Source organism: Acyrthosiphon pisum, chromosome X (genome assembly GCF_005508785.2).
Source record: "Acyrthosiphon pisum isolate AL4f chromosome X, pea_aphid_22Mar2018_4r6ur, whole genome shotgun sequence".
Lineage (NCBI taxonomy): Eukaryota > Metazoa > Arthropoda > Insecta > Hemiptera > Aphididae > Acyrthosiphon > Acyrthosiphon pisum.
In genome coordinates this window covers 49,962,517-49,989,824 of record NC_042493.1, presented here as the reverse complement: position 1 = coordinate 49,989,824, position 27,308 = coordinate 49,962,517, and the positions used below count along the sequence as shown (strand labels likewise).

Sequence of the window (27,308 nt, the reverse complement as noted above, 5' to 3'; positions counted from 1 at the left end):
TGTAAATGTACAGTTATTTTAAAGGTTAATACTATTCAAATGATTATTATTCGTACAAAAAAAGTAATTCCGTGAAAAACATTACGCCGCGTCATAAAGATCATAATATTATGTACCTATAAATTATAATACTAATCTAAATATTATTTCCAAAATCCTAGACACATTAGTTTGTGCAACTGCAGATTGTCAGATTTCATCAAACTTGTTTTGTCATGGGGTCCCTTAAATTTAATGTAAAACTATCACCCCCCACAGAATAGTATAGAATTATTTTTTTGTCCAAAAAAATCACTAATAACCCAAAAAATAGGTCTTAATTCGAAAAAATTTAAACAGAGTCCTCGATTAGCTTTTTTGTTGTTAACTCGGCCCGATGAAATATAATAAGCACAACATAATTTAATCTGAAAATAATAAATAACGTTTATAGTATATATTTATATAATTTAATCTGTTATAACAAATTTGCATATTTTTTTAATAATATGAAAAGATAAAACGAAATAATGTATAGAAGATAATGAGTATCACCCCCTCCCCACCATACCATTAGATGTGTGCATGAGACTAGGTACTTTTCGTCGGAAAGTTGTGTTATCGCGGTGGTTAACAGGATCTGAAGATTGCACCAACCGCAATCGCTCTATATATACTAGGTATATACACCCAATAACTCAATTTTGTGTACTCATCTCGCCTGGCCATCTTATCCTCGTGATTCAGTGAAACGAGAGTTTTAAATATTGATATATTTGTTCCTAATTAGAGTGTATCTCGTCATTGAGTATGTCACTATAATGGACGTATTTAATTTGAATTTAATGATAGAGTATTGCATATGAAAAACGGTTCTGAGCAGATACGTTTATTTATATTATTTTTATATTAATTTGTTTTACCATAAGGCATAATGTACATAATATGTTAAATTTATTTTCGAATTTATTATTTTCGTTTAATGCCTATTATAAATTAATTTCTAATGTCCATATAAAACTGTGATAGTAATTTTCATAAATTCGACAAATTTTATAAAAATTAAAACTTCACTCATTTTCAAAAAAAACCCGTTCATACGTATTTTTAATACCTATATTTTTTAAATCGCTATAAGAATAAGTAACAACTTATATAGGATATTTTTTTATTAAATTACCAAAGTTTATAACCAAGCCCAACACTATAAAAAAAAAAAAAAAACACAAATCAAAAGTAAGTACCATAAACATTTTTATTATTAGAATATTAAAAAAAGTTGAGTGCAATTTCGCAAATACTTTTATGAGCGCCTGAAATTTAAATATTGACGAATTGATTTTTTGATGACATTTTCAAACAATTTAGACTAAGTATTTTAAATAATTGAATTTTTATTTTTTTTTAATTGTCAATACAATATTGTAGTCTTGAAAATTGAATATAAGATTCCTAACAAAATGTTCTTATATCAAGCATATTATTTTTTATACGTTTGAAGTTCAAATTTTGACGAAATTGAATATTACATGGTGTAGTTTTAGATAGCTAGGTTTGGATAAAAATCTTAGACACTATATATGTTTAATTATATAATTTCATACTCTTTTAGAAAAAAATTTACAATGAAAATAATAGGTAGGTACACAAAATATTAGGTCAATATATTATTAATCATTGAAATATTTTTTTTTATTGATTCATTATCTATTAAAAATAATTTTAAATATTTAGGGCTAACAATTTTCTTTTTTTTCTCTTAAAAATCTAATCTATAAGAAATAATTTACTGTATTGTATTGTTCATAATAAGTATGTATTCACCTAAAATCAAATTGTAAATTTACATATTACATATTATATAAAATAGTTAACTCTATACCGTCGACACAAGCTATGCTTACGGAAGGTATATAATTTTTTTTTTTTTATTATTCAATTGTATGTATAATATAATAAAAAAAAAAAATTTAAAAAAACAATATTTATCGATAGTTGTTAATAAGTTGCTTATATGATCACGTATGTAATAAATAATATCATTAACATTTTACACGCGCTATTTCGATGATGTATAACGCATGACATGAATCTTTAAGATGCTCAATGATGTAATTATATTAGTATACATAAGTATATCTATGTTACGGGCAAAAGTTGAAATCAGGAAATCCTCAGAAAGCTCCTCGTAGTACATATAACTATGCAAGAACAAAAATAAATCTTTGTACCCCAGAAAACGAATTCTGAATACTCGCTGTTCTCAATGGCATTTTGTTGTTAATCCCATCCTTGCTATAATGCGTGCTAATCAATTGTTCTTTGCACTCAACTTTTTCATTGGTATGGTGCTTGGACGCATATATGCATTCTATCATTAAAAAAAAAAAAAAAAAAAAAAAACAATAAATATTTTGATTAATGTGAAAACATGGACATAATCATTATGGTAAATGTTAAGGAAAATCCAAAGATACACTAAAAAATAAACTAAAAAATTTATCCAAATTATGTTTGCCTTAGTCACAAGTCATAACTTACTAAGTTTTCCCGATATATGACGTTTTGCTTGGGCATTTCTGATGTTTGGCCAATTTCGTCATTTATCCGAGCGTAATAAATAATACCAATATTCAAATATATTACATTTTATTTCTTATGTAGGTACTGCTCTATTATAATTTTTCAACTACTTTGATCTGTAAATATTTTTCAATTCTCTCAATATTATATAGGTATATATATAACCTTAAAGTTTTTAAATACAATAAAATATTGCACTAAATCAATTTTATTATACCCGTGCAAACATCATAGTATTATTGAGATTGGTTTTGATATTCACATGCCTACTTTGCTTTAGTCTTTTTGATAAAATCCTTTACTGATCTAAAAAAAAGAAAAGACTTAAATAAATAGCAAAAAATAATTAGACCGTGAACGGCGTGAACGTAAGCTATAATCTTAGCTTAAACACGTCACATGAACCATCATTCGAGATCTCCTAGGATTAAAGTGTTATTTTTCCTCAAGAGAACGTGTATCGAATTCCATGAAAGGGATGAAGTTTCATAAGTCAGAATCAGATATGACGACTTTTTTACTATAGTCAACAAGATAACTACAATATTTGTATATAATATTATAGAAATATACATGCCATCGATTCAAAACCAAAATTCAAAACTATCTTGAAATATCAAATTGTTTGGAAGCGCCATTTTAAGCTTCAAACTATAATATCTTGATTGATTTTTAATGATTGTCAAAATCTAAAAATTAACTTAATTGTTTTGCAATCTGCGTCAAGTGTTAAAATTTGTTTTTGTTCTAAGCAAAACTTAACGTAAAAAATGTTTTAAATATTTTAGTTAAAAACCAAATTTGTCTGTAGATACATGAATTAGGTGCCTACCTATATAGTTAATATATATTTTTTTATTTAGTTTGACCGATTTTCTTCTGAGCTAAATATGTGTCTCTCGGAAAAAAAAATTCTGTCAAATAAATGAGGATGTGTTGAGTTGTTAAATCTAAAATAATATGATGGTAGACACCAATTTTTACACAATTATTTTTATTGATAAATGTAACAATAATTAATAATAATATTGAACAACTTTCTTATGATTGTTGTATGGTTAACTTTGACACAATGAATATAAATTAATACTTTTTGGTTATCAGTTATTAATTTTATAATGTATTCAGAACCTATTGAGCCTAACACTATGGTTAAAAACTAAATGCTTCTATTTAGACCACTAAATTTGTAAATTGTGTCGATTTAGAACCTTTTAGTCCTTTGAATTATTCACTTAAATGGTTATTTGGGTGCTTGAATTATACATCGTTGATAACTAAACCTATACGACTATATTGCCTACATTGGGTACCTATATAAAAAAAAAAATCATTTATCGTATTTATTGTATTTATTTATACGTAAACAGATATATCAAAAAAATGATTTTTTTATGCAATAAATCAATTATTTGAATGATTTTTTTTTTTAATTATTGTCTTTTATTTATGTACAATTGTACCTATATATTATGATTTGTAAAATCACAAATTATTTAGCTTACCAATTCATATTAAAACAATTGAGTTAAATTGGACCAAGAACGTAATGAATACGCATAAGATAGTTAAAACTATCACGTTATAGGTACTATCATAAGTTATAAGTTATAATGTTGCATCTTGCAAGACTCAAGTGTGGCGATGAGAGTGTAAAATAGCTACACGTTTGAAGATACTCAATGTATAAGCTTAGTATATATCAGTAATGTTGTACTGAATACTGATGCAGTGATGCAGTATGCCATAATCAGTAGGTATGCACTAATCACCATTGTTTGATGGCAAAATGTATAATATTTTATATTATTTAGAAGGTACCTAGGTAATAAAATACATAAATGGCAACTGATTAAACGTATGCTCAATGTCACTGGTAAAACTGTCAATAATCCATAATTGGTGTCTATGAAACCATATTCTATTAATCAGTTATTCTGCAGAATAGTACTAGGAATAATTTTTTTGAATTTTTTACAAATATTAATAATATTATTTAGTACTTTTGATATTTTATTTATTATAATGAGAAATAATTTTTGTGAAACTGACCGTTTTCAATTTTCATACAACTGCTTATTTCCAAACCTTGGCCGCCTTACACAATGTTTACGATAAGTAAGATAACATTAAATTTATTTTCATCCACTAAGAAAAAAAACAAATTTCCCAGAAATGAAACACATTTTATTGCATAATATTATCTATAAGTGATTATTCATGGTTTTGGTATCCTATATTATTTTAATAATAGGTAAGTATGTAATCAGTAGTGGGTATAGGTAATACAATGAATAATGTATATTCTAAAATATATATTGTTACTCTAAATACTTTAAAAAATCTTTTATACTTAGTTTGGAAAAAAAATTGTTCTACAGTTATTTATTATTTTATTATTTTAAAAGAAATCAAATGCTTAATTACGTATAACTTTACTGAAAAAGGGAAAACTGCTGCAGTTTTAGCATTTAACAGTACCTAATTCTTACTACATGGATAGCTACTAACAAATAGTGTTATTTTAATATTTTGTTCAATATCATTGTCCATTATTATATATTACTTGAATCGACTATAGGTACAAAATATACTAGAAATATAACACAGGTCAACAGCGGAATCGTGATGACGAGCAGAATGAAAAAAAACAGGTTTTCTATGTGATTGTAAAATGCATAACTAACATTGATAATATTATTCTAAAATCTTGTAGGTCCAAATAAAATATACCTACTTAATTTATAGTCGAATGTCTTGCGACCGAGGACAGGCTAATAACCTGATGAGAACTTTTCTCATCGAGTTTATTCAAGTTCAGTGACACGAAATTATGGTAATTCGTATTATGTAAATACGAGAAAGTTGTAAAAGTGACAAGCTCGGTGGTTCGTGAAATTCTCAGATGCGTACTTATTCAAAACCAAATTTGGTTAAGTGCACGAATAAAATTAATACAAACTACAAAACATCGATCTCGATAACACTATATAGCAGTATACGAGTTATTCGTGGAATTAATAAATTTGATAATAAAAATAAAACATTAATTTTGTCGATACGTTTCTTGATAATGAATTGTATTTGCCTACGACGCAGGTATAATTAATAAGGATAAAAAAAAAAAAATCGTACCTGTACCTGTACCTAAGTCGTAATATTATAACACTGGTTTCAACACCGGGCCCGACTGCAGGTGCAGCGTGCATAATATTATTATAATAATATCATATTACCACTATACCTATACATAATAATATTATATTCACTGCCGTCTTCGCAAGTTGTTGTGCCGCGGCATGTGGCGTTAACCGGAACTGGCGGGGCGGAGAACCGCTGTGACCGTCTCACGTCTCCCCCCCCCCTCCCCCAACGCACCCGGTCACTATAATATGTGATCACGTCTTATTGCAGTATAATAGTACGATTAGAAATATTGGTAGGTGACTTTACTAGGTAATTACTAATTAGTAATAACGATAACAATGCGAGCGCGTAGGTACCAACAATGCGACTATATATAACGCGTGCGATGCCTACAACTCTATCGCGTACGCTCACCAACTTCTAACGTAATACTATTATAAAACTACACCTAAAAATATGATACCGTAATTATGTTTCAATCAACGATGATGATAAATGAACAGCTATAATATCACTATAATATTAATATTATAATCGTATCGGTTCTCCCGCCCGGCGAGAATCGACTATAAATTTGTCGACCGGGCCGCGTCGTAAGGCATGATAATATGATACAGGAACCTAGTAAAAGTGCACGGTGAAAAAAAGGCAGGGGATGCGCGGCGGTCACGACATGTAAGGTTCAGCCGTGGCGCGCCGGTCCGTCGCGTCTCCGTCACGTTCGGCCGGCCACGCCGCACGCCACTACATGCGATACTATACGCGCGCACACCGCAGACGATATATCGTCCACCCGGTGCGGCGTCGGCAGTCTTCCGTGGCCGTCCAGCGTCCGAATGACGACGACAAGAGAAGAAGAGGAAAAAAAGTCGGGTGCGCGTAGGTAATACGATTCACACGCATCCCACCGCCTCGACCACCACCACCACCCCACTCTTGCCAAAGATGATTCTCGCATAGGTAATATTACGCGCGTTTCGTGTGTGTACAAAATAAAATATATTACAATAATAATATTATCATTCTAACATCCGCGCAATAGCACCTAACCATAAACATATTATACATAGTACGCCGTCTTGATATTTTATGGGTGGTTTATTTACTTACTGAAGGTGCGCGCGTGTTATAACATTATAAAAATATTATATATATATTTAGGTATTTATAATACCCATACGATAATGTATGTACCTATAATACCACTATACAAATATTATTGGGAGATGTACGACGTATATGCACGTGACACGCGTTTTTAAAATAATATATTTTATTAAACGCACCGAGGTATATACCTGCTGCGGGTACCGCGGTATAAGATTATTATTATTATTACTATTATTACATGACGTTATGCGCACAGGTATTAGATACCTCTACTCCGACGGCCGTCGCCGAGCGCGAGCGCCCGCGCGTGTGAGTGTGTTGTTGGTTACGTGTATTCGTTCGGTCGCCCCACCATCGGACGGGTTTTGTTTTGTTGTCGTGTGTATGGTTTTTTTTCCGCCGCCGCCGCGGAGAGAGAGCTTGCTGGCCTACTCTGTAACCACACCGTTTGCCAGCAGTGTACCAGCGACGTGTAATACGGCCAGTAAGTTGTTATACGATATTCTACTCATTATTGTTGTTGTTTTGGCTGTTATCATCGCCATCGTCGTTTTTGCCATTTTCGTCATTATTTTGTTCAAATATATTATATTACACGCACGGTGCGTCAGCGTATTCCGCTGTGAAATTGTCGCTGGCGATATTTATTTCGATAATTCTCCCGCCTAATCATGAGAAAAATGTGACGACCCGTCGTTCGTACACCGCACTCAAGACGACCGCGGTAGAAGAAAAGCAGTTTCACGAACTTAAAAGCTTCGAGCACCGTTATCAACCATACCTGACAGAGTGGACGATTGCGCGCGAAGACCGACAGTTATCGTACGCGGCACCGTTCTACTGCAGCTGTTGCTGCCACTGTGTGCTTATATCGTATGATTAGTAAGTAAAAAAAATGCTTTTAAAATTCACTTATATAGAATAAATTATGCTATCACGATTATATGATGATACATCGATGGTACCTATATTATGGTTATATACTACGTAATAACATAATGCATACCTACTTGACAAAATTACCATCGACATCTCACGCATAATATCGATGTCATCGCTACAATACGTTTCATACATAATATACGTGTTATCATCATATGGAGGTAAAAAAAAAATAAAAATATTGGGGCAAGTACACACTAGAATGTAAACTATTTATAGCTTAAATATGTAGTAACTACATTGTAGTTGTTTATAGTATAATATAATATAGTGTTGGAGTTTTAGGTATGTAGTTGTATGTATACGCATAAACGCATTACGTTCGCTCAGGTTTTTTTTTGTTGTTGTGAAATTTGGAAAAAGTTTTCTCGCACCGACGAGCGCTGCGTTTCAAATTTCCATGCCAACCGGCGGGTCGCGGACAAACGTTTGTGTATGTGCGTGTTTGTGTGTGTGTTTGCGTTTGTCGTGTGCGCGCGCGCGTATCGTCCGAGTCGCGTATAAAATGTTATGTGGTCCGCTTGTATGTGCATGTGGGCGGGAGCGTACCACCGTCCTTCGCAACGATTTCCGACTGCTAATCAATTGCATTAAAAACCAAAAAAAAAACAACCAAATAAATATTAATAATGAAAAATACCAACGTCACCGAGTCACTCTTTTTCCAAAACACATCGCCGCGCTTGACCCTGCTCGCTGGTTCGTCCACTAGTTTCGCAACACGTAAAACGATAATATATTCGTTATAAGTATACGTCTATCCACCTATATAGTGGTCCCACTGGTCATGGTGCGTACGAAATGAGAAAAAAAAAAGAGTCCACTCCTCGTTGTTCTAACACACGCGTACCGTATAGTTAGGTTACTACCTATAACTAATAATACAGGTTTCGTCGCGCCCGCACGCACAATGGACCTCCGTAAAATTCCAATATAATATTATTTTTATGCATTATTAAATAATTTATTATTGATTACACTTTGGCCATACGCAAACTCCGAAGCATCTGTAACAACATCATCGGTTTTATTTTTTTTTTTGCAAATCGACCGTTTATGCTCTTTTATAGGTGCCCGCACGAAACACGCGAATTTATATACACACTATTGCGCGTGTCCCACGTATTATGCAGTATTACACAGGTACGTGTTAAAATCCGTTCGTTTTAAAACCGTCAAACGGTGTACAATTGAACCATTATTTTTAAGTCGAATTTTTAGTTTTGTTACGCCCTGTCACGTCCTGTATATCTACCGTACAATCTATTTATTTTAAATATCCGTATTCTAAAAAAATATATTAAATAATAGTATGGCGATCCAATATTCAAATTACATAGCTTACAGCATTATTACGTTCAGTAGGTATCTATTAATAGGATTGCATACATTATTAAATTCGCTAAACCTGTATAAAAACGATATTATTCATATAATATATTTTCGATAATGTCATATTCCTATGTTTTATAAGTTTAAAACATTATATTGAATAAAAAAAACGCCACCTCATTGTTCTCCTTGTTATGGCTCATTAGCTATTAACTTGTATAAGTTGAAACTATTATTAGTGTAAACGCCATTCTATTATAAAACAAATTCAAAATTATGTCAAGTTAAAATATTTTTGTTTATCATAAAGAAAATCAATATATTTTAACTAAATATTCGTGATTATTTGATTAGTTTACTGTTATATTTGTCCCGAACCACATAAAGTTTAGGTTCTAATCAATGCAACATTATAATATACGAATACATAACAACTAAATGTCCTATTATTTTAACGGATACTACATTTTTTAAAACAAAAGTACCTATAACAAAAGTTTTTTAAGCACAGCTATTGATTAGAAATGTATTGTATAATGTACATTTACAATAATTTGTAAAAATCTGTTTTTGTAGTCTGTGAGTATGTAAAATTATCACAAATTCATTAGGCATAGTATTATTTTACCATAGATTTAACATAATTTCATTATTTGAATTAAAATAAATAAGCTAGGTATTAATAATGATAAAAAATAAATATACTAATTAGGTATTAAGTATAATGTATATTACCCATATAGATTAGTATATTTACCCTATTAGGCCTATACTCGGGCCTATAGCTAGGCACGTGGAACTTTGACAAAATATTAACATATGCCAGTGTATTTTTTATAAACTGTATACGTTTTAACATTTTCAAAAAAAATATTATCTATGGCACCTCGAAAGGTTTTATTGATATTTTAATTTTGAAGCAAGTTATGAGCATTTTGAAATTGTAAGTTGCGTATTTTAAAAACGCTAATAACTTGCTTTAAATTAAAATATAAAAAAAAACTTTTTTAACGGGGCCCTGGATAATATTCTTATCTTTAAGTTTGATAATAGGTCATATCACTCTTCTATTAAAAATGACAGAGTAAACGGATTCTTCTGAACGTTAAATTGTCCATATTATTATGTATTAGTGAGACGGAGACGATTGCACACACTGCAGGTATATCAGTTTGTCCAAATCCAAATGAAATGACAAGGAACATTTTTAACTTCTTATTTTCTTATATTACCTATAGTATAATACATTAACGAATTAAAGATTTGTTCGATTAGGTTAGATTAGGTTAATATTTATTTTATACGTTTTAGATTTTTTTTAATTTCATAATGATGACTGACGAGTATTGATACTGTATAGTGACATACCTAGTGTATACCCTTTATCTACTATTAAAGACTAAAGTTGACAATTTCAAGTTACATATATTTATAATATAATTCTTATAGGTATAATAGAATATGTATCTACTAATGTAATATATTATAACATTGGTACAATCATCTGAATTCTTAATATACAATATACCATTAAGGTTGATTCTATAAGATTAAATGTTTCCAATATCTGACAATTTACTTTTTAAAAGTTGTACGGGAGATTCGATGTACTTATTATATTTAATTTTGATCCATCCCAAATCCTAATGCATATAATTTAATTTTGTTATTAAAATATTGCATGAATAGTTTCGATCAACAATATAGGATATTAATAACATTAATAATTGACAAGGAAATCGTGATAAAAATATGACAAGGTGATTATAATGACAAAATTTATATGTGATACCATTTATATGGCATATATTATATTATTAAAACGGCAATGTGAATTGCGAATGAAACTTAAATATTTGGACGGATGTTCAAAGCGATAAAAATGATTCATTGACAAAAGAATATAAATTATAATATTATAGAGGTATTTTAAAATTAACAATAAGTAATAGAATAAAAGAAAATAGATTGAGGTAGTCAAGGAAATCAAAATAAATGTAAGACGAGAGAGGAATATGAAAAATAATACAAACCTATTGAACAATAATAATATTATATTATAAAACATAAATATATGTATTTAGGTAGGAAGTATAGGTACATTATTTATTTTCTAAAACTCTGTTATGAATATGATATCTACACTTAAATATTATCAAAAATATTTTTCTTATTATAAATATATTTTAATGTGTTTATCTTTGTTTAATGATTCTGGCTGAAATTAATCTAAAATATTAAGACATGCTTTTAAGCATGATATTAAGTACATGCTTTTATAAGGACTGCAGCGTTGTTTTTCAATATTTACTAGGTAATGTTGTAATTTATATCAAAGGTGCCTATTGTTTTTTCATGAGTAAATTGACAATAGCTATATAATTGGGCAGATGAATAAATTAATTGAAAAATATTTGTACAAATACGATTGCAATAAAGATGGTCAGTGTATACTGGCCTGGTGATTAAATTATACATTTCTTCAGTCTTCATTAATAAAATATTTATTTTTTTCAATATTGTTTACAGTTGATGACAAAAGTATACTGACCACCAGACCAAATAAATATTTTTAAGTAGCTACTCATTTGTGACCGTTACGTTTGTTGGGTTACATTGGGGTTAGGTAACTAGATAATTTGGCGCGAATCGTTTATACACGCACAATACGGATGATATTCGACCGAGTTTACGTAATCGAGTTGGTTCCGACCAACAGTATAGGTAGGTAACTAATTGTCAATTGAGCATAACGATGGACAGTTTTACTTTCTATATCATACAAATAACCGTTTGACTTCATCTTACGTATGTACTTTTATCACTGGAAATAACAATTTATATATTAAAAAATGTATTTTTAAGTTGTCTTTTCATTGAATTATAATTATTTCCAATTGCATACATACCTATTTCAACAATAAATTGCGCTAACACATTGATGTCTTAAACAACATTTACCCGTTGTACACACTAAAACAATAACACATAATTATATATATATATATATATATAAAGATATGTGTATTACATTTCACAATAAATAAATAAATTCTTAATCGTATGTGTCATTTGAGATGTTTTCTTTTTTCTTTTTTGGAATGACTGATCATTCCCATAACATAACGTAACATTAAAACCATAACTTAAAGATTTAAAACTATAATTTATAGTTATACTAAGGATACACTTAATGCCAACCAATTGAGTTAAATAAATTTGATTAAAATATATGAACTCAATATAATTGGTTTTAAAAAGTATCTAACTTATTAATAATTTATATTTTTTATCATATAATTTAAAGCCATATAATATTAATTCATGACTATAATTTATGAACATTATAATTAATTTTAATAGGACTTCTCACTTCTAATAAACTAAATGTGTTTGTCACATTTTTAAATTTAAATGTTATATTGCTAATTAAGGTATATATTTTTTATAGACTTACGTTCTTATAGTACCTATCTTATAGTTCGTACTTATTAGTTATTATAGTAATATATTCTATCTAAGTACCTGTGTAGTGTGTATAGTATAAAGTGTATAAATAACATATCTATATTCTACAACACGGTTCGTGATAAATGATAATACAAATTATATCACTAAATGTAGCTATCTATTTTTTTTTATGTGTGCCTATATCATAATTTTCAATCATAAAAGATTATCCAAAATGTATAATTAGATAATCATAAAATAATTGGGAAAAAAATCAAAAAAAAATTAAAAATATCATATAGATATATACTTAAAACTACAATTTTTTTTTCATGCAATTGGAATGAGATGAGAGACTCAAGACATAAGTCCTATTGCATCCCTAATTGAAATTTGGGGCTACATGCCTACATCTAAATTTGTTTTATAAAAAAATATTTAATGTCTAGCTCATTAGGTACCTATTATTATTGCATAACACATTTAAGCCCAGATTAAGATAATTTTGGTCCCGGGGCCAAACTATTTTAGGGGCCTATAAACATAATCAAAATATTGGTGACCCACAAATAAATATTATATTTCAGAGATTACGTTTTTTTTACTTTATAGGTATATTATTTTCATTATTTAAATACTTTTTTATAAAATGTGAATGTTTAAACAATGAACATAATATATATAATAAATTATAAATATTATTGTATAAATGCATTAATTTTTATCAATATATTATATACTGTACAATTGTATATAGTTCATTAATTAATATTGTAATTAAATGTAAATATTATTATGAAGAAGTTAAAATAAATTATTATTATTATTAAAAACAATTTTATAGCCAAATCTATAATACCTAGTAATAATATGATTCAATCATCATTCTCCGTAAATTCGTAATACTCACTACTCAGGTATTCCTATAAATCCCATTTTCTTACCAATTATCTTCCAGCTTAAAATAGACGACATTGTCGATATTGCGATAGCATAATAATAACATAACTAAATATCATTAGCATATAAGAAACTTTAATATATTTTATTTAAATATTTATAATAATTCTCGACACGAATCGTTGGAATTAGAAACAGTAGTTTTTGACAAAAAAAATACTTGGTAGTGAGGCCCCTCAATAAAAAAAAAAACTTGCTATCCGCTATAGGGGCCTACTAGGGGATATTGTTTGATATCCTCTGTGGCCTGTGAGCCCGGGCCATGGCCCCCTCTGACCCCCCCCCCTTAAACCGGGCTTGAATACATTAATTATTAATAACAGAAAAATACCGGAACGATTGTTGTTTGATTCCTCTTGTAATTATTTCATAATTAAAAAAATACGAATTAAATAAACGTGTATAATATCTATACTATGATTAAAATAATTGTGTATTTTTTTAAAAAAAAGTTGAGCGACCGATGTCAAAGTGTTAACAAAAATCGCCAAATTTACGAACATTTGAAAATTATTTTGAGTTAAGTTCATAAACATTTTTCTTTTATATCTAAGATTTGAAAATTGAATATAAGATTGTCTACTTTTAACAAAAAAAAAAAAAGTATACAGGAAAGTAATTAATTTTGACTATCCATAAACTAACGATTTCTCATGAAACGATTTTCTTTACTTGTTGTAATTTAAAGAAAAAAAATGGTAGATACATAATATTTTTACCGAATTTTTATGCTTCTATACACAATCAAATTTTGATCTTTTTTTGAGTATTTATAGGCATAAGAAATGTCTGAATTTTTTTTTTAGTTGTGTTTCAAGAAATATCGATAAAAACATTTTTGTTGATTATTGATTCATTGTAATTTACAATTATTTTAAATACAAATAAATATGCATCTGAAATCGTTAATATCTTTATTTTTTTAAGTAAATAACTTATCACTTAAGTTTAAAAGTTAACCTCATCGGTATAGTGGACTATTTAGTACTTAGTAGCCAGCCAAGTATTCATGTTTGGTTAAACAGTGTTTAGTATATTATATCATTTTATTTCTTTTCACCTCTGATTGAACTATATTTTTTCTGTTCATAATTTGCATATGGGTTTAACAACCTATAAATTGAGGACAATTATTATAGGATTTATTTCAATGTCATTTATTACAATCATCCTCGTAAATTGCTTTAAAGACTATTTTAACGATGGCAATATCATCAAAACATCATATACATTAGATACCTACGTCCTCTACGTATTCTTAACATTATACATTGTTAAAATAATAGTTTTAATACATTTTTTGTATTGAAATAGTTTCATCAGAATAATAATTGTTATCAGTAATAAAATAACTTCTTAATTAGGCTGTCTGTGTCAACAATTGTAATGTTTATACTTTATTTCATAAAGATAATAGTAGGTCATTCATGAATCATGAGTTATTTTTTGTGATAAACAAAGACTATATAATATATTATAATAGAATAAATATAATAATATTACATTTCTTGGTACGAATCTATTTTTTATAAGATTTTATAACGCACATTTTATTGATTACGAAATTCGGTCAAAACATTAAATAGGTCATAGTCATACAATAATATAATATCAATAATTCTATATCTATAAATAATTAAAAAGTAAAATATATCCAGTTAGATTTATACGAATTAAAACGATAAATTAAATATATTTAATTTGTTTTAAATTATAATTATAATATTATGTGATAGTTAATATTAAGTAAATAAATATCAAATAAATATTAAATAAACATAATATTGTTAAATTATTATATAAATAATAAATACTAAGTACCTAACTAATATAATATGCAATGTGATGCAAGTTAACCAAGATTTAAACATTTATTGTTTTTAAAAATAAAGTATATTATTGTTATTCTTAAATTATGACTGACATATAAAAGGATATTTAATAGAATAAAATACAGCAGGTAGTAAATTATTTTTTACATATATATCTATACTTAGAATTGGTCTATAATACAATACAATATGTAATATTTCAACCTGTATATTTTACAATTTGAAATATACCTATTACAGTATATGGCTATATCACGTGGAGGTGTAGTAAGCATGTATAACTTACTCCACGAAACTCGTAGTATGCAAAGTAAAAATAAATGGTAAGTCCTTTTACAATGCGACAAGAATTAATATATCTTTGGTATTTGGTCATCAATATTTAATGATAAATGGCAATGGTTTCTTGGATATTTGGTTACAAACTATTCAGTAATACAAACAGAAAACAGTGGTTATAATAATTAATTAGCATTTGAAGCTACGTAACGAAACATCGCTTATATTAATATAGGTGTATACCTACTATAGACAATTAACCATGTCATTGCAAGTGGGCTGGGGTTAATAAATTACAATCACCGGGTCAAATGACTAAAATGTAATGTACCTTAGACCCTATAATTGCACGCGCCTATAATGTGTCAGAGAGAAGCAATTTTATTGTCTTCGGAAACCAGCATGTAAATTAACTCACTCATTTAAATTATATTTAAAACCGTTTTCTGAGTAAAACATATTCTAAACTGGAATAAGTAATGAGAGTGTTAAGTACCGGTATGTATCGTCATATGAAATTAATTTCAAGTTATGTTGTCATTTTTGTATATCCAAGTAAGTATTTTACTCTAGCTCTGTCTCAAAAAAAAAAAAAACAAATAAGTAATAATTTATATACCTAACTTGCAAGTAAACATAAAAATAAACATAATCTATATACCTAAATAAATTTAAATATATTGTACTTACTCCGTTATAATTTTCCTAACAAGAAAAATAAATATGCAGATGTTAAATCTGATAATTTTATCATTTTACCTAATCGTATTTATTTACTTAATTATAATATAATTGTCATTAGCATTTTTATATGAAATAATTACTCGCATAATAATGATATTGATAATATTGATACATATTATAATTGATTTAATGAAAGTTTAACAATTTTTTTTTTCATTAATTTTATTTAGAAAGAATGCAATACAATATTGTTGTAAATCCACCAATAAAAATGACTTCATCATTATTTCATTTAAGCATAGGTTTTGGTGGTCATTGATAATTAAAATACCATATAATTTAATATTAACATTTAATATTAATCATACCACCAATTTGTCATACCCATTTTCAAGAAGTTTTAAATGATCAATTCTATCGATTTTTTAAGAAAAATTATAGTTCAATAACTAAATATTTTTTCATTTTTAGTAAATGTATAAGTTGTCTCATATCAATACCAATATAAGTATTATTGCGTAGTTAACACTCACACAGTTATAAATAAAAACAAATTTTTCAGAACAAACTACATTTAGGTAGTAAAAATGTTTAATATAATAACAACATTTAATATAAATAGATATAAGACAGCAATTTATCTTTGTCATTTTTACATTTTTGTGTATATTTTTTAAAACCCAATGTTTGTATTTAACTAAACTTTAAAACCGGAAAATGTTTACAGTTTAATTTTTTATTTAAAAAATGTTTAATTAAAAAATTCTTTATCACGAAAAAATTTAAATACATTACAAATAAAGTTATCTTTTATTAGTCATTTTATTTATGAGGACATTTTGTCATTATATTATAAATAAATGTTACCAAGTTGTTCGCACTCATTTTACCACTAAAATTACGTGTGTGTATGTGTTGTTCCATTCGAACATTGTATTTAATTACATTTTTAAATCTTAATTATAATTTAAATGTTTTTTTTGTATATAAATAATAAATATTAATGTCAACTCTAGCTTCTAGATCGTCTATTTTGTGTGAAATTTTTAGATTTTACTTTTAAGTATACGACATGTGTTCAATTTTGTCTTTGTCCTCGTCGTCTTGGTCGTTTTATGATTCCGTTTTGATGAATGGCGCACGAGCATATTATTAAAGAATACTTTCACCAACAGTGGCCACAGACCAAACGCGTCGTCGCACACGTCTATTTTTTTCTTTTTTTTTTTTTTTGTAACGCTTGACTATTATTATAGTTATACATTATACAGGGTGTTCTTACTAAGTATTTTCATACTTATTTTTTTTATGAATTTATATTACTAAATATAAGCAGTGATAGTTTATAGTATTATATTATGTAGGTCTTAGGTTATACAATTATATTTATAAACTATGGAATCAAAAATTGAATTTGAATTTAATAGTTTAAAATAAAAATAGTTTACTTTTTGTTAGGTACCTCTATACATGCGCAATAATCATTAATTTTTATTGAAATTCTAGTTAGTTTATCAATTATATATAAAATCATGAATGCAGTAGGTAGGTATAATAATATCGTGTTTAATATAAATTGTCGTATAATATTTAAACGTGGTTTTTTTAAATAACTCGTACGTCGTGTATTTTTTTTAAACATTTTTTCAAATCTCTTTGTGAGATACACAAAAATATACTACCTACGTTCAGCCATTTTCCAGTTTTTAATGGGACAGGTTTTGTGTATATAAAAACAGTTATTTCCTACAGTAACCGTGAACTTAAAACAGTGTTAGGCATATTTGTTTTCTTTTATTCGAGTGTAACTTAAAAATAATATTTTACTAATGAATTAACATTGGGCAATGATGTACGTAATTAAAATTAATAACATCGATATTGCAGAATTATACGAGTACCTATATTATGTATGCAGGACGCAGGTACTATATAATATAATATTATTATATACCTAGGTAGGAACTAAACTCATTACTTTTTCGCCATCGCCTATACAACGATACGATGGTAGTTCCTTGTAATATATTTTTTTTTACTTAATAAACGACAGCAGATACAACAACTATTCTCAGAGATATTGGTAGTATTTGTGAAGACATTGCGCCATGTTTGCTGCAAGGGGAATATAACATAGTGACTGTGAATAAAATAAATAAAAAATAAAAATGCATACAATAAAGAGTGAAAACCAGTTCCGGGGATCACGTGATGGTAGAGAGCGTCGATAATGTTGTGTAGGCATATGCAATCTATAATAAGTAGTAAGTACATATTATACTACACAGCACACAAACCCACATCAAATCGGAGTGACTTACCAGAGACAACTTTTTTACACGGGTGAGGGGTAACTCTGGGAATGTTTGACAATAATATAATGTTAGATATAACTAGACAATTAGTGTATTGTTATTATTTAATATTTTAATGATCATTGTAATGTAACGATTGCCACTTTGTTTCGTTTTTAATTACGCAGGTAAATTCAGATACCTAGGTACTACATTGATAATAATACTTAATTATATCACTAATAATGGTAATTTATTATTATATAAATTCATAATAACTGGCATATACGTTCTCAACAAACTAGCAAAGAAATTATTTCCCAGATTGTTTATACCTATACCTAACCGAAAGCATGAATTATATGTACTTAGAAACATATTATTAACAATAACTTTATTGTTTTAGATGATAACCAACGTACAGGCAGTTGACATGGCTGAAGTTTATGCTAAAAAAATGGATGGATGGACGTGGAGCAAATCAGACAGCTGAATGACACCGACTGCAGTTTTGTGTGCGAGGCTGGCGAAGAAGCGTCGGGAAACATCATGTGGTTTGGCGTAAAATGGCTGATCCAAACAAGAGTAAAGCGCTGTATTCGTCCGGGGTGGCATTTCTAGGGTTCGCCTGTTTTGCACTAGCCGCCACAGCTATTGGATTGCCATTATGGGGTTACTACGAAAATCCTCAAGGTAAGTTTCGAGCATGATGGGGTGTACTATACGATTGATACGAAAATTTGAGTTTCGTCTTAATACATTATTAACAAAATTTAACACAATATACATAGTTTATTTACATTTTATAATATTATAATCGTAGACCTATTATCGGACCCATGCCTATCCGTAACCACCAATAACGCATGAATTACGTATTATATTATGTAAAAGTTTAGTAGAAATTCAATTATTATTAAATACTATTATAATTTATATATGTAGATATTCAAGTTCTGTGCTACGTTTATTATTTGAAGCATTATTATGACGATTTATTAATCAGAGTGATTTCCCCTCGCAAATCTTCCAAAAACCCTTTCTTGCGGGGAAACAACATTGTTGTTATTCTTATCTGTCAGCCGTTTTATTATGGTATTGTTTAAAAGCCGAAACACCATGATTAGCATATCGACAGGGAACAAAATTGTTTGTATTTCAATCAATAACTTTCAAACAAGAGGTTTATATTATTCGACCAGCTTTAAATAAATTCGCATAAACCAATTTATTCTGACAGTTTTCATCTACTCTATTATTTCGATTTAATGGGACCGTACATTAATATTTATTGGGTACAAAAATATGAGTCCTTATGAACCAACAAAGAGAAATTATTCATCATCTTTCAGACAATATTAATTTTCTTGTGTGCAATATTTTTTTGGTTCTTAATGTTTATATAATATATTTTAGTATAATTCTGAATCTTTAATCGACGATCTATCAATATATTTTCTTCTTGAATGCATTATATTTATTTTTAGTAAGTTAATAAATAATAAATATAACAATTTTCACCAATAGAATATGCTTCATACATAGACACACAAGCAAAAAGGTGCCTAGCTAATAAAATATGATACCAGGTACTATATTATTTCGTGAATAAACATTCATCACCTAAATTACACAGTTTTTTTAAATTAAATTAATCAATTAATGATATTTTTGAAATGTAGAAAATTTTTAATGATACAATTCCTCAAAATTATTTAGTTAGGTATATTCTTATGAATAAAGTAAGAAACATTTTAGGCTATGCTATAGCAAGCATCTATAATATAACGTATACATAACGCATGACTAAATATTGTATTTAATAGTATAGGCACTCTCATAATATTATGTTTGTTTTTATTTTTATTAACAGAGTGGATTATAATGTTGTTTCCGTAGGTATATTGTATCAATAAAAAAATTAATGTTAAATTTCAAAAATGTTTATTTTTATAAGTGTATTAAAAGTCAGGAGCCGGGTTAATATAGATACGTTTGTCGAATTGCATGACCTCGGTTAGCTAGTTTTGTCAATTTATAGATAAAGATACGAATTCAATTGCTTAACTAAAAACTCAATCTATAGGTAACTATATTATGTGAGGAGTCTTACACGGCTCCACATCAAACACATGGGTGTTTGATTGAATACAACTAGTCTAATTGCTAAAATGTTCAATTGTTACTTCACTAGTCTGTGCATGTGTATCATGAAATTCAAGGACATAATATTATTATATTATGTTTTATATTATATTATATTTAATATATTAAGTATACACATATACATTATACCTACATTATTTTTTATCAAACTAGGTCAATTTATTATTTTTCCTAACAAACAATAGTTAGATATTGTTTAGAACAAATTTTATGGTAATTTTTATAGTTTTTCGGGAGTCTTTACTCGTTGATACTTTAAATTGAAAACAATGAAATCCTAAAACTCTTATAGTTTACATTGTGTGTCTCATATAAAACGCAATACACAAGGTAATAATATAATGATTTAACAATTTATCAAAGTAAATTATTTCCGCTATTTGTAATAACTATATAATAAGTATAATGAACATTTTTTTTTTAAATCAATTAAATCCTATTAAAATTATAATAATATATTCATATATATATTTTTTTGTAAGCTTGTAAATCTTATACTGGATATATAAAACTTATATTTCCTACAATTTGTATCTACGCGTGTAATCTGTATAATTACGAATATATCTAAATATGTATATTTGTATAGAATGATCAAAATAATTTGGTCTGTCACTGACAGCTCTTCGTATTTCAAAATAACTTATTAAATAATAATTATGTTACTCCGATATGAAAATGAACACAGTGGGTAAACATAAAAATAAAATACCTTAAGTAAATTTTTCATTGACCATGATTCATAATGTGACTCATTAAAATATTGTCGTTTGCTTAATGGACACGTAATTCTTTAATGAGTTGATTACATAGTATCAATAACCTGTATAGATAATCATAGTATTTTAATGTGTAATTGTTTCACAGTTTTTATTTCATGACATTATATAGGTTCCTTTTATGTCGCTTAGAAATTACTCTACCTGATAAAAAATATTTTTGGTATGCTAGAAGCCTAGAACTATAATAATGTAGTTGTTGGTATGTCTTATGATTTAATAGGACTAAATCCCGTTACCTACCATATCATAATACTTTTTATATTTGTAAAACAGAATTCAATCATAGAGTATATAAATATGCAATAATTGAACACTATGATTGATTGAAAATGTGTATTTTTCTTTTATAATGCATTTATATTGTTTTGAAAATTAATATTAATTTGATTAATACTATGGTTGTGGAATTATCGTGCATGTTTTGTATTAAGAACTAAAATCCTTGTACAATGGGTCGTAAAATGTTTGTACCTACAATAAGTTTTTATTCACAAATATTATTAAAATATTAAGATTAAAATTAAATAAATTATTAGATATTATATCTTGTTGACATTATGACAATTTTGATATCAACTATGAATATGCTTAATATAAATAGTTAAATACCTAATTATACACTTAATCCATAGGTGTACCATGGGGGGTAACCCCCCCCCCCCCACCCACCCATTGAAAATTCCTGAGGATACCACTGGCACTTATTACTAATAGTTTTTATAAAATTAATAAGGTCAAACTTGATTAAATATTTTAAGTAAGAAATATTATACGTTTTGTAAAATTAAGAATATTATATATATATAATTAAGATTATAAGAATCTGTTTGGAGTGGGCTATTAGTTTTTCTATGATAAGTGTATTTATATTTATAGGATCATGAGCTAAGGAAGGTTTTCAAAATTTTGGATTTTTACTGGTTTTTTAAAAGTTTTCTGTCATCCAAAATTATTGAAGTAATTTATTTTAAAATATATAAAACTATAAAATAACTAATAAAGGACCAAGCAGATTAAATTAAGAAACTTCAATCAGTTTTAATAAATGTATAAATTATAATATGTTGATTGTAATTTAAACTTTTAAGTTTAAAAACTAAATATTATATGTAATTTGCTATGCAATTTTAACATGGTCACTACCAATCAAGATGCCAACAACTTTATGCACTTACATCAAATTTATATATTAAAAAAATATATCTATAATGATGTGTTGAATACCTAAATTCAACTATGACTGTCAATTTAAAACTAATCATAAACATAATTACATTTAAAAAAAAAAACTGTTTTTTTATAGAATATAACATGCGTACCTAATGCATACACATATTATAGGTACATTTACTCATAGGTACCTATTATATTTTTTGTTGATTTTTTAAATTTATACCAGCATTCTCATTAAAATATTTTGTAGCCATGTTAAAGTAGTCTTTAGAAAACTATGAACCTGATTGGCATATAATTAAAATTTGATCTAAAATAAATTTCAATTGGATATCTGTTCAACTAATTTATTTTTAAGCGCACTGTATCTCTCTGTTCCCAATTTTTATCGAATTTTATCTTCCCAATTTCATATTATTCTTATATTTTCTTATCATACATTTTATTTCGCAATATGTGGTAATCTATTTAAAGCTTTAATAATCCTTGACTGATTGTATTGATTGATTATGACTTCAGATAATGTGTTATTATAGTTTTAACTGTCTATTGCATAAAATATTATGAATACTTATAGTTATACTCATTATTATATTTTAATTTTTACAATTTTTGTTCTAAATATATTATAAAAATTCTTAACCTTGTAAATCATTTTTGAAATATGAGTTATATTATATACCTAGTAAATATATTGTAACTGATGGCTTAAGTTTAAAAACTAGGCGGGTTTCTTGACATTGATTTATGCCGCATAAGATATTTAAAAAAAATCTTTAAATTTTATATTTATTAGCTATGAATTGTACAATAATAATATTTTACTGTATTAAACAGATCATTAATTTAGTAAATAGTAAATATTATTCGAAGATGTTTTAATTCCGCCTAAAATGATCAATTCAATGACTAAAAGGTATATGCATTAAATATAAATATAGTTTATTAAGAATATACCATTAAATAATAGAGAATCAAGTATCTGGGTCAAGGAAATGGGTGACAATTGACTTAAGGGACAGTTATAAATGATGTTCATAACTTTTATGTTTATTAATATTATACGGTGACATCTTGAACCCGTTCAAAAAAAAATAAAAATCTTTAATAATTATATTATAATTTAACTAAATTAATTATTTTTTTAAAATATTTAATAAATTATTAAACACGAAGATTAAGCCTATTTTATATTTTTTGTGCAATACTTCAAAATTCTATATAAAAAATAAATTAAAAAACCTATACGTTTATATTATTTTGAGATTTATGTGATATAAAATTGAACGTACCTAATCAGTATTTTTAGCTTAAGTATGGACAGATCAAGTGTTTGTAAGCCATACTATCTATAAATGCTGAAACTTATTCCTAAGTGCAATGAATTAATAATATTAATCATTTAAAAAAACTTTACTTTTTAGATTACATTCAAAATATACCTAATAAATAAATATTCCATGATTCATATTTGATGTCTTTTGAAAAAATTTTTACAACACGATTGAAAACATTTTTTGACGAGTGGATAAAATAAATTTCAGTAACCTGAAAAATAATATGTTTTTTAAAGGTATTATTTTAATTAAAAAAAATTAACGTCTGTATTTTTTTAAATATATATGTCAGTGTCTGTGGAGGATCCAGTACCCTTCGACAACCCCCTTCGTAAATTGGCCACTGGGCTTATCAAAGTTTATAGAAATACAAAACAAAACCTACACGATTGAACAAAAAAAATTCTGTGATGTTGCCATTTCCCTCAATTTTGAATTATATGGGGTTTTATCGATTCCACTGTTTTAATATTAATTCCACCTGCTATCGATTCCGTCAGATATTTGTTTATTTTTATTCAGCTGGTTATTGATATAAAAAATTATTTAAATAATTACTATTATACACAAAAATGGTACCTATGAGTTAAAAAATAAAATAATTATGTGCTCTTAGATTAAAAGATTGTATTTCTTAATTAATTTATACTTGCACACATTTACTAGAGCCAATTGTTTGCCTTCTAATATCGTAAACATCTAAAGATACAAATAAAAAGGTGGACAAAAGGTTACAGGTGGGTCACTGTATAATGGATGGTATTAATTTTGAATTCAATGATATAATATCATTGTATAAGAAAAACGATTCTGAGCGAAGACGATATGTCAGTCTAGGTATAAGACATTATATACTTATATCTATGGTATTAAAAAAAAAATGACCTATAGTAGGTTCCTATAAGAAATTCCAAATTAATCATATCACAATATCCTTTATTTCAGTGACACAACAATTTAAAATATAATTCATAATTTTTACATTTTTACTCCAAAAAAATTATTGATAATTTGAAACTATCTTTAACTTATTATTGGAATATATCATTCGACAGTCAACACATAGTTTCGGATGCCTTACACGACGACTAAAAAAAAAAAAGGTCTGCAAAGTTTCTGACTCGCGAGGAAAATAAAATCAAACCAAACATTTTGATTTGACACGCAGTTATCAAAAGGTTCGCCATCCCTGCATTAGGTACTTATAACGTGTTATACATCAACAACAAACCGTGATACTATCATAGATATATAATAGTATACTTTAGAAGTTTTAAGTACCCACGAATAATATTATACAATCATAACAAAATAACTAAAATATTTATTCTAGGTTTTTAAATATGTAATTTCGTCCAAATTTGAACTTAAAATGACTATAAAAATAAACTATGATTATGTATTTTTTAGATCTTTTGGTAAGTAACAGAATTAACTACTTACGTGGAATCTTGTTTTAAATTTTCAAGCCTTAGATATTATAAAAGTTGAAAATTTTATAAATGTTTAACTACAAAATAATTATTCAATTTAAATTTGATAAATTTTGTCAAAATTCGATCTTTAAATACTTATAAAAAAAAATTGTGCCTATGTATTTTTAATATTTTCCAACTGCTATTGTAACAATATATCAGGAGCCTTGTATTACATTTTACACTCTTTGGCCCAACAGATAAAACTTTATTGATATTTATTGAAAAAAACTTAAAAAATTTAAAACCTACAATCAGTGGCGGATACAGAGGGGTGGTGCAGGGGGCGTGTGCCACCCCCTTAGCCCGTATTTAGTTGTAAAAAATGTTTCCATAAAATAATAATTGTGTAAGACAGACAGTACGACGCTTTTTTAAACCTCTAATCGACGGTTATAATATTATTATATAATATTATCTACATTCAGCATGTTCGTTTTTGCTATTATTGTGGTTAATATTTATATTAAATTTAAAAATAAATATTACTTTCAAAATATTTTCAGGCAACGCGCTACACCGTCAGCAAGTCGTTATGGCGTTATCGTCCGATCGTTGTTATCGAAATAAAATATTGAACTAGCCATAATTTTTCAATAAGTTAATACAAAACATCAAACAACTTATAAAATAGAAATGTAGTTAAGATGAACTTAACAGAACTCAGAAATGATAAATTGGTAATACATTTATAGTTAGTATGTATAGTATTTAAAGAATATTCATTTATTATTATCATTATACAATTTTAACTTAAATGGTTTAACTGCAAAAAATCGAAAGACCAATATAATTAAATGTCCTCAAAATGTGCGCCCCCCTCAGAAAATTTCTGGATCCACCCCTGCTGACGATGTCCGCAAACAGCTCAAAAAAAGTCAAATTATTTTCAACATTTTATCGTGTATAAGCTAATATAAACATTAAGTAAAATTTTCAAGTATCTACAGTCATTCGTTTTTTAAATACAACAAAATAAGAAAATCGAGTGAATATCAAATGTTTAAAAAATATGAATTTTAAACGCTCATAAAAATTTAATTTGACTTACTTATGAGGAATCTTGTATTACATTTTCAAATCTTAGATTTAAAAAGAAAATTTTTTATGAATTTCTAATTCAAAACAATTTGCTAATTTTCGTGATTTTTCCGTATTTTATCATGATTTGAATTTTAAATGCATATAAAAAAAAAACTGAGACTAAAGATATTTAATTTTTTCATCTGCCATTGAAACAATATACTAGGAGCCTTATATTAAATTTTTAAGCTTTTTTAACCGACAAATAAAATTTTATTGATATTTATAGAAAAAAATGTTATGGTGTATAGAAAATGCTAATATAAACATTCAGTCAAAATGTAATGTACCTACGGTCATTTGTTAAAGAGTTGCACCAAAAACCAAAGTCCATTTTCTCGAAAACAGATTTTGCGTAAAAATTCCCGTTTTTCCTTAATTTTTCTTTTGTTTTTCACGGCGCTTTTAAAAACTACTGGGAATTTTTACTTTTGACCCGCACAAAGTACCAACTATATTCATTTTCCTATCAGAAAAGATACTTTTGAAGAAAATCTAAGCATTTTTACTGTCCTAAAAGGTGATGACAGACACAATAATTAAAATTAAAATTAAAAAAAAAAACACACATCATTGTAAAATCAATACATTCATCGTTTAACCCAGAATCTAAAATAAATGTGAGCTGGTGCAAACTTTATTTTTTAATTCCAGTAAGAAAAACTTATGAGGAATATAGTCTTAAATTTTCAAGACTTTT

General features: G+C 27.2%; 1 protein-coding gene across 1 annotated transcript in view; it reads left to right on the top strand.

Moving 5' to 3' along the window:
- Positions 1 to 7,208: 7,208 nt before the first annotated feature.
- LOC100165401 overlaps positions 7,209 to 27,308 on the top strand; it is a 43,751-nt gene continuing 23,651 nt past the window's right edge. Inside the window, exons 1-2 of the mRNA XM_001950763.5 lie at positions 7,209 to 7,701; positions 18,999 to 19,285. Coding sequence (XP_001950798.2) covers positions 19,159 to 19,285 — 127 coding nt within the window. The 5' untranslated portion in view covers positions 7,209 to 7,701; positions 18,999 to 19,158. The remainder of the gene's footprint in view (positions 7,702 to 18,998; positions 19,286 to 27,308) is intronic.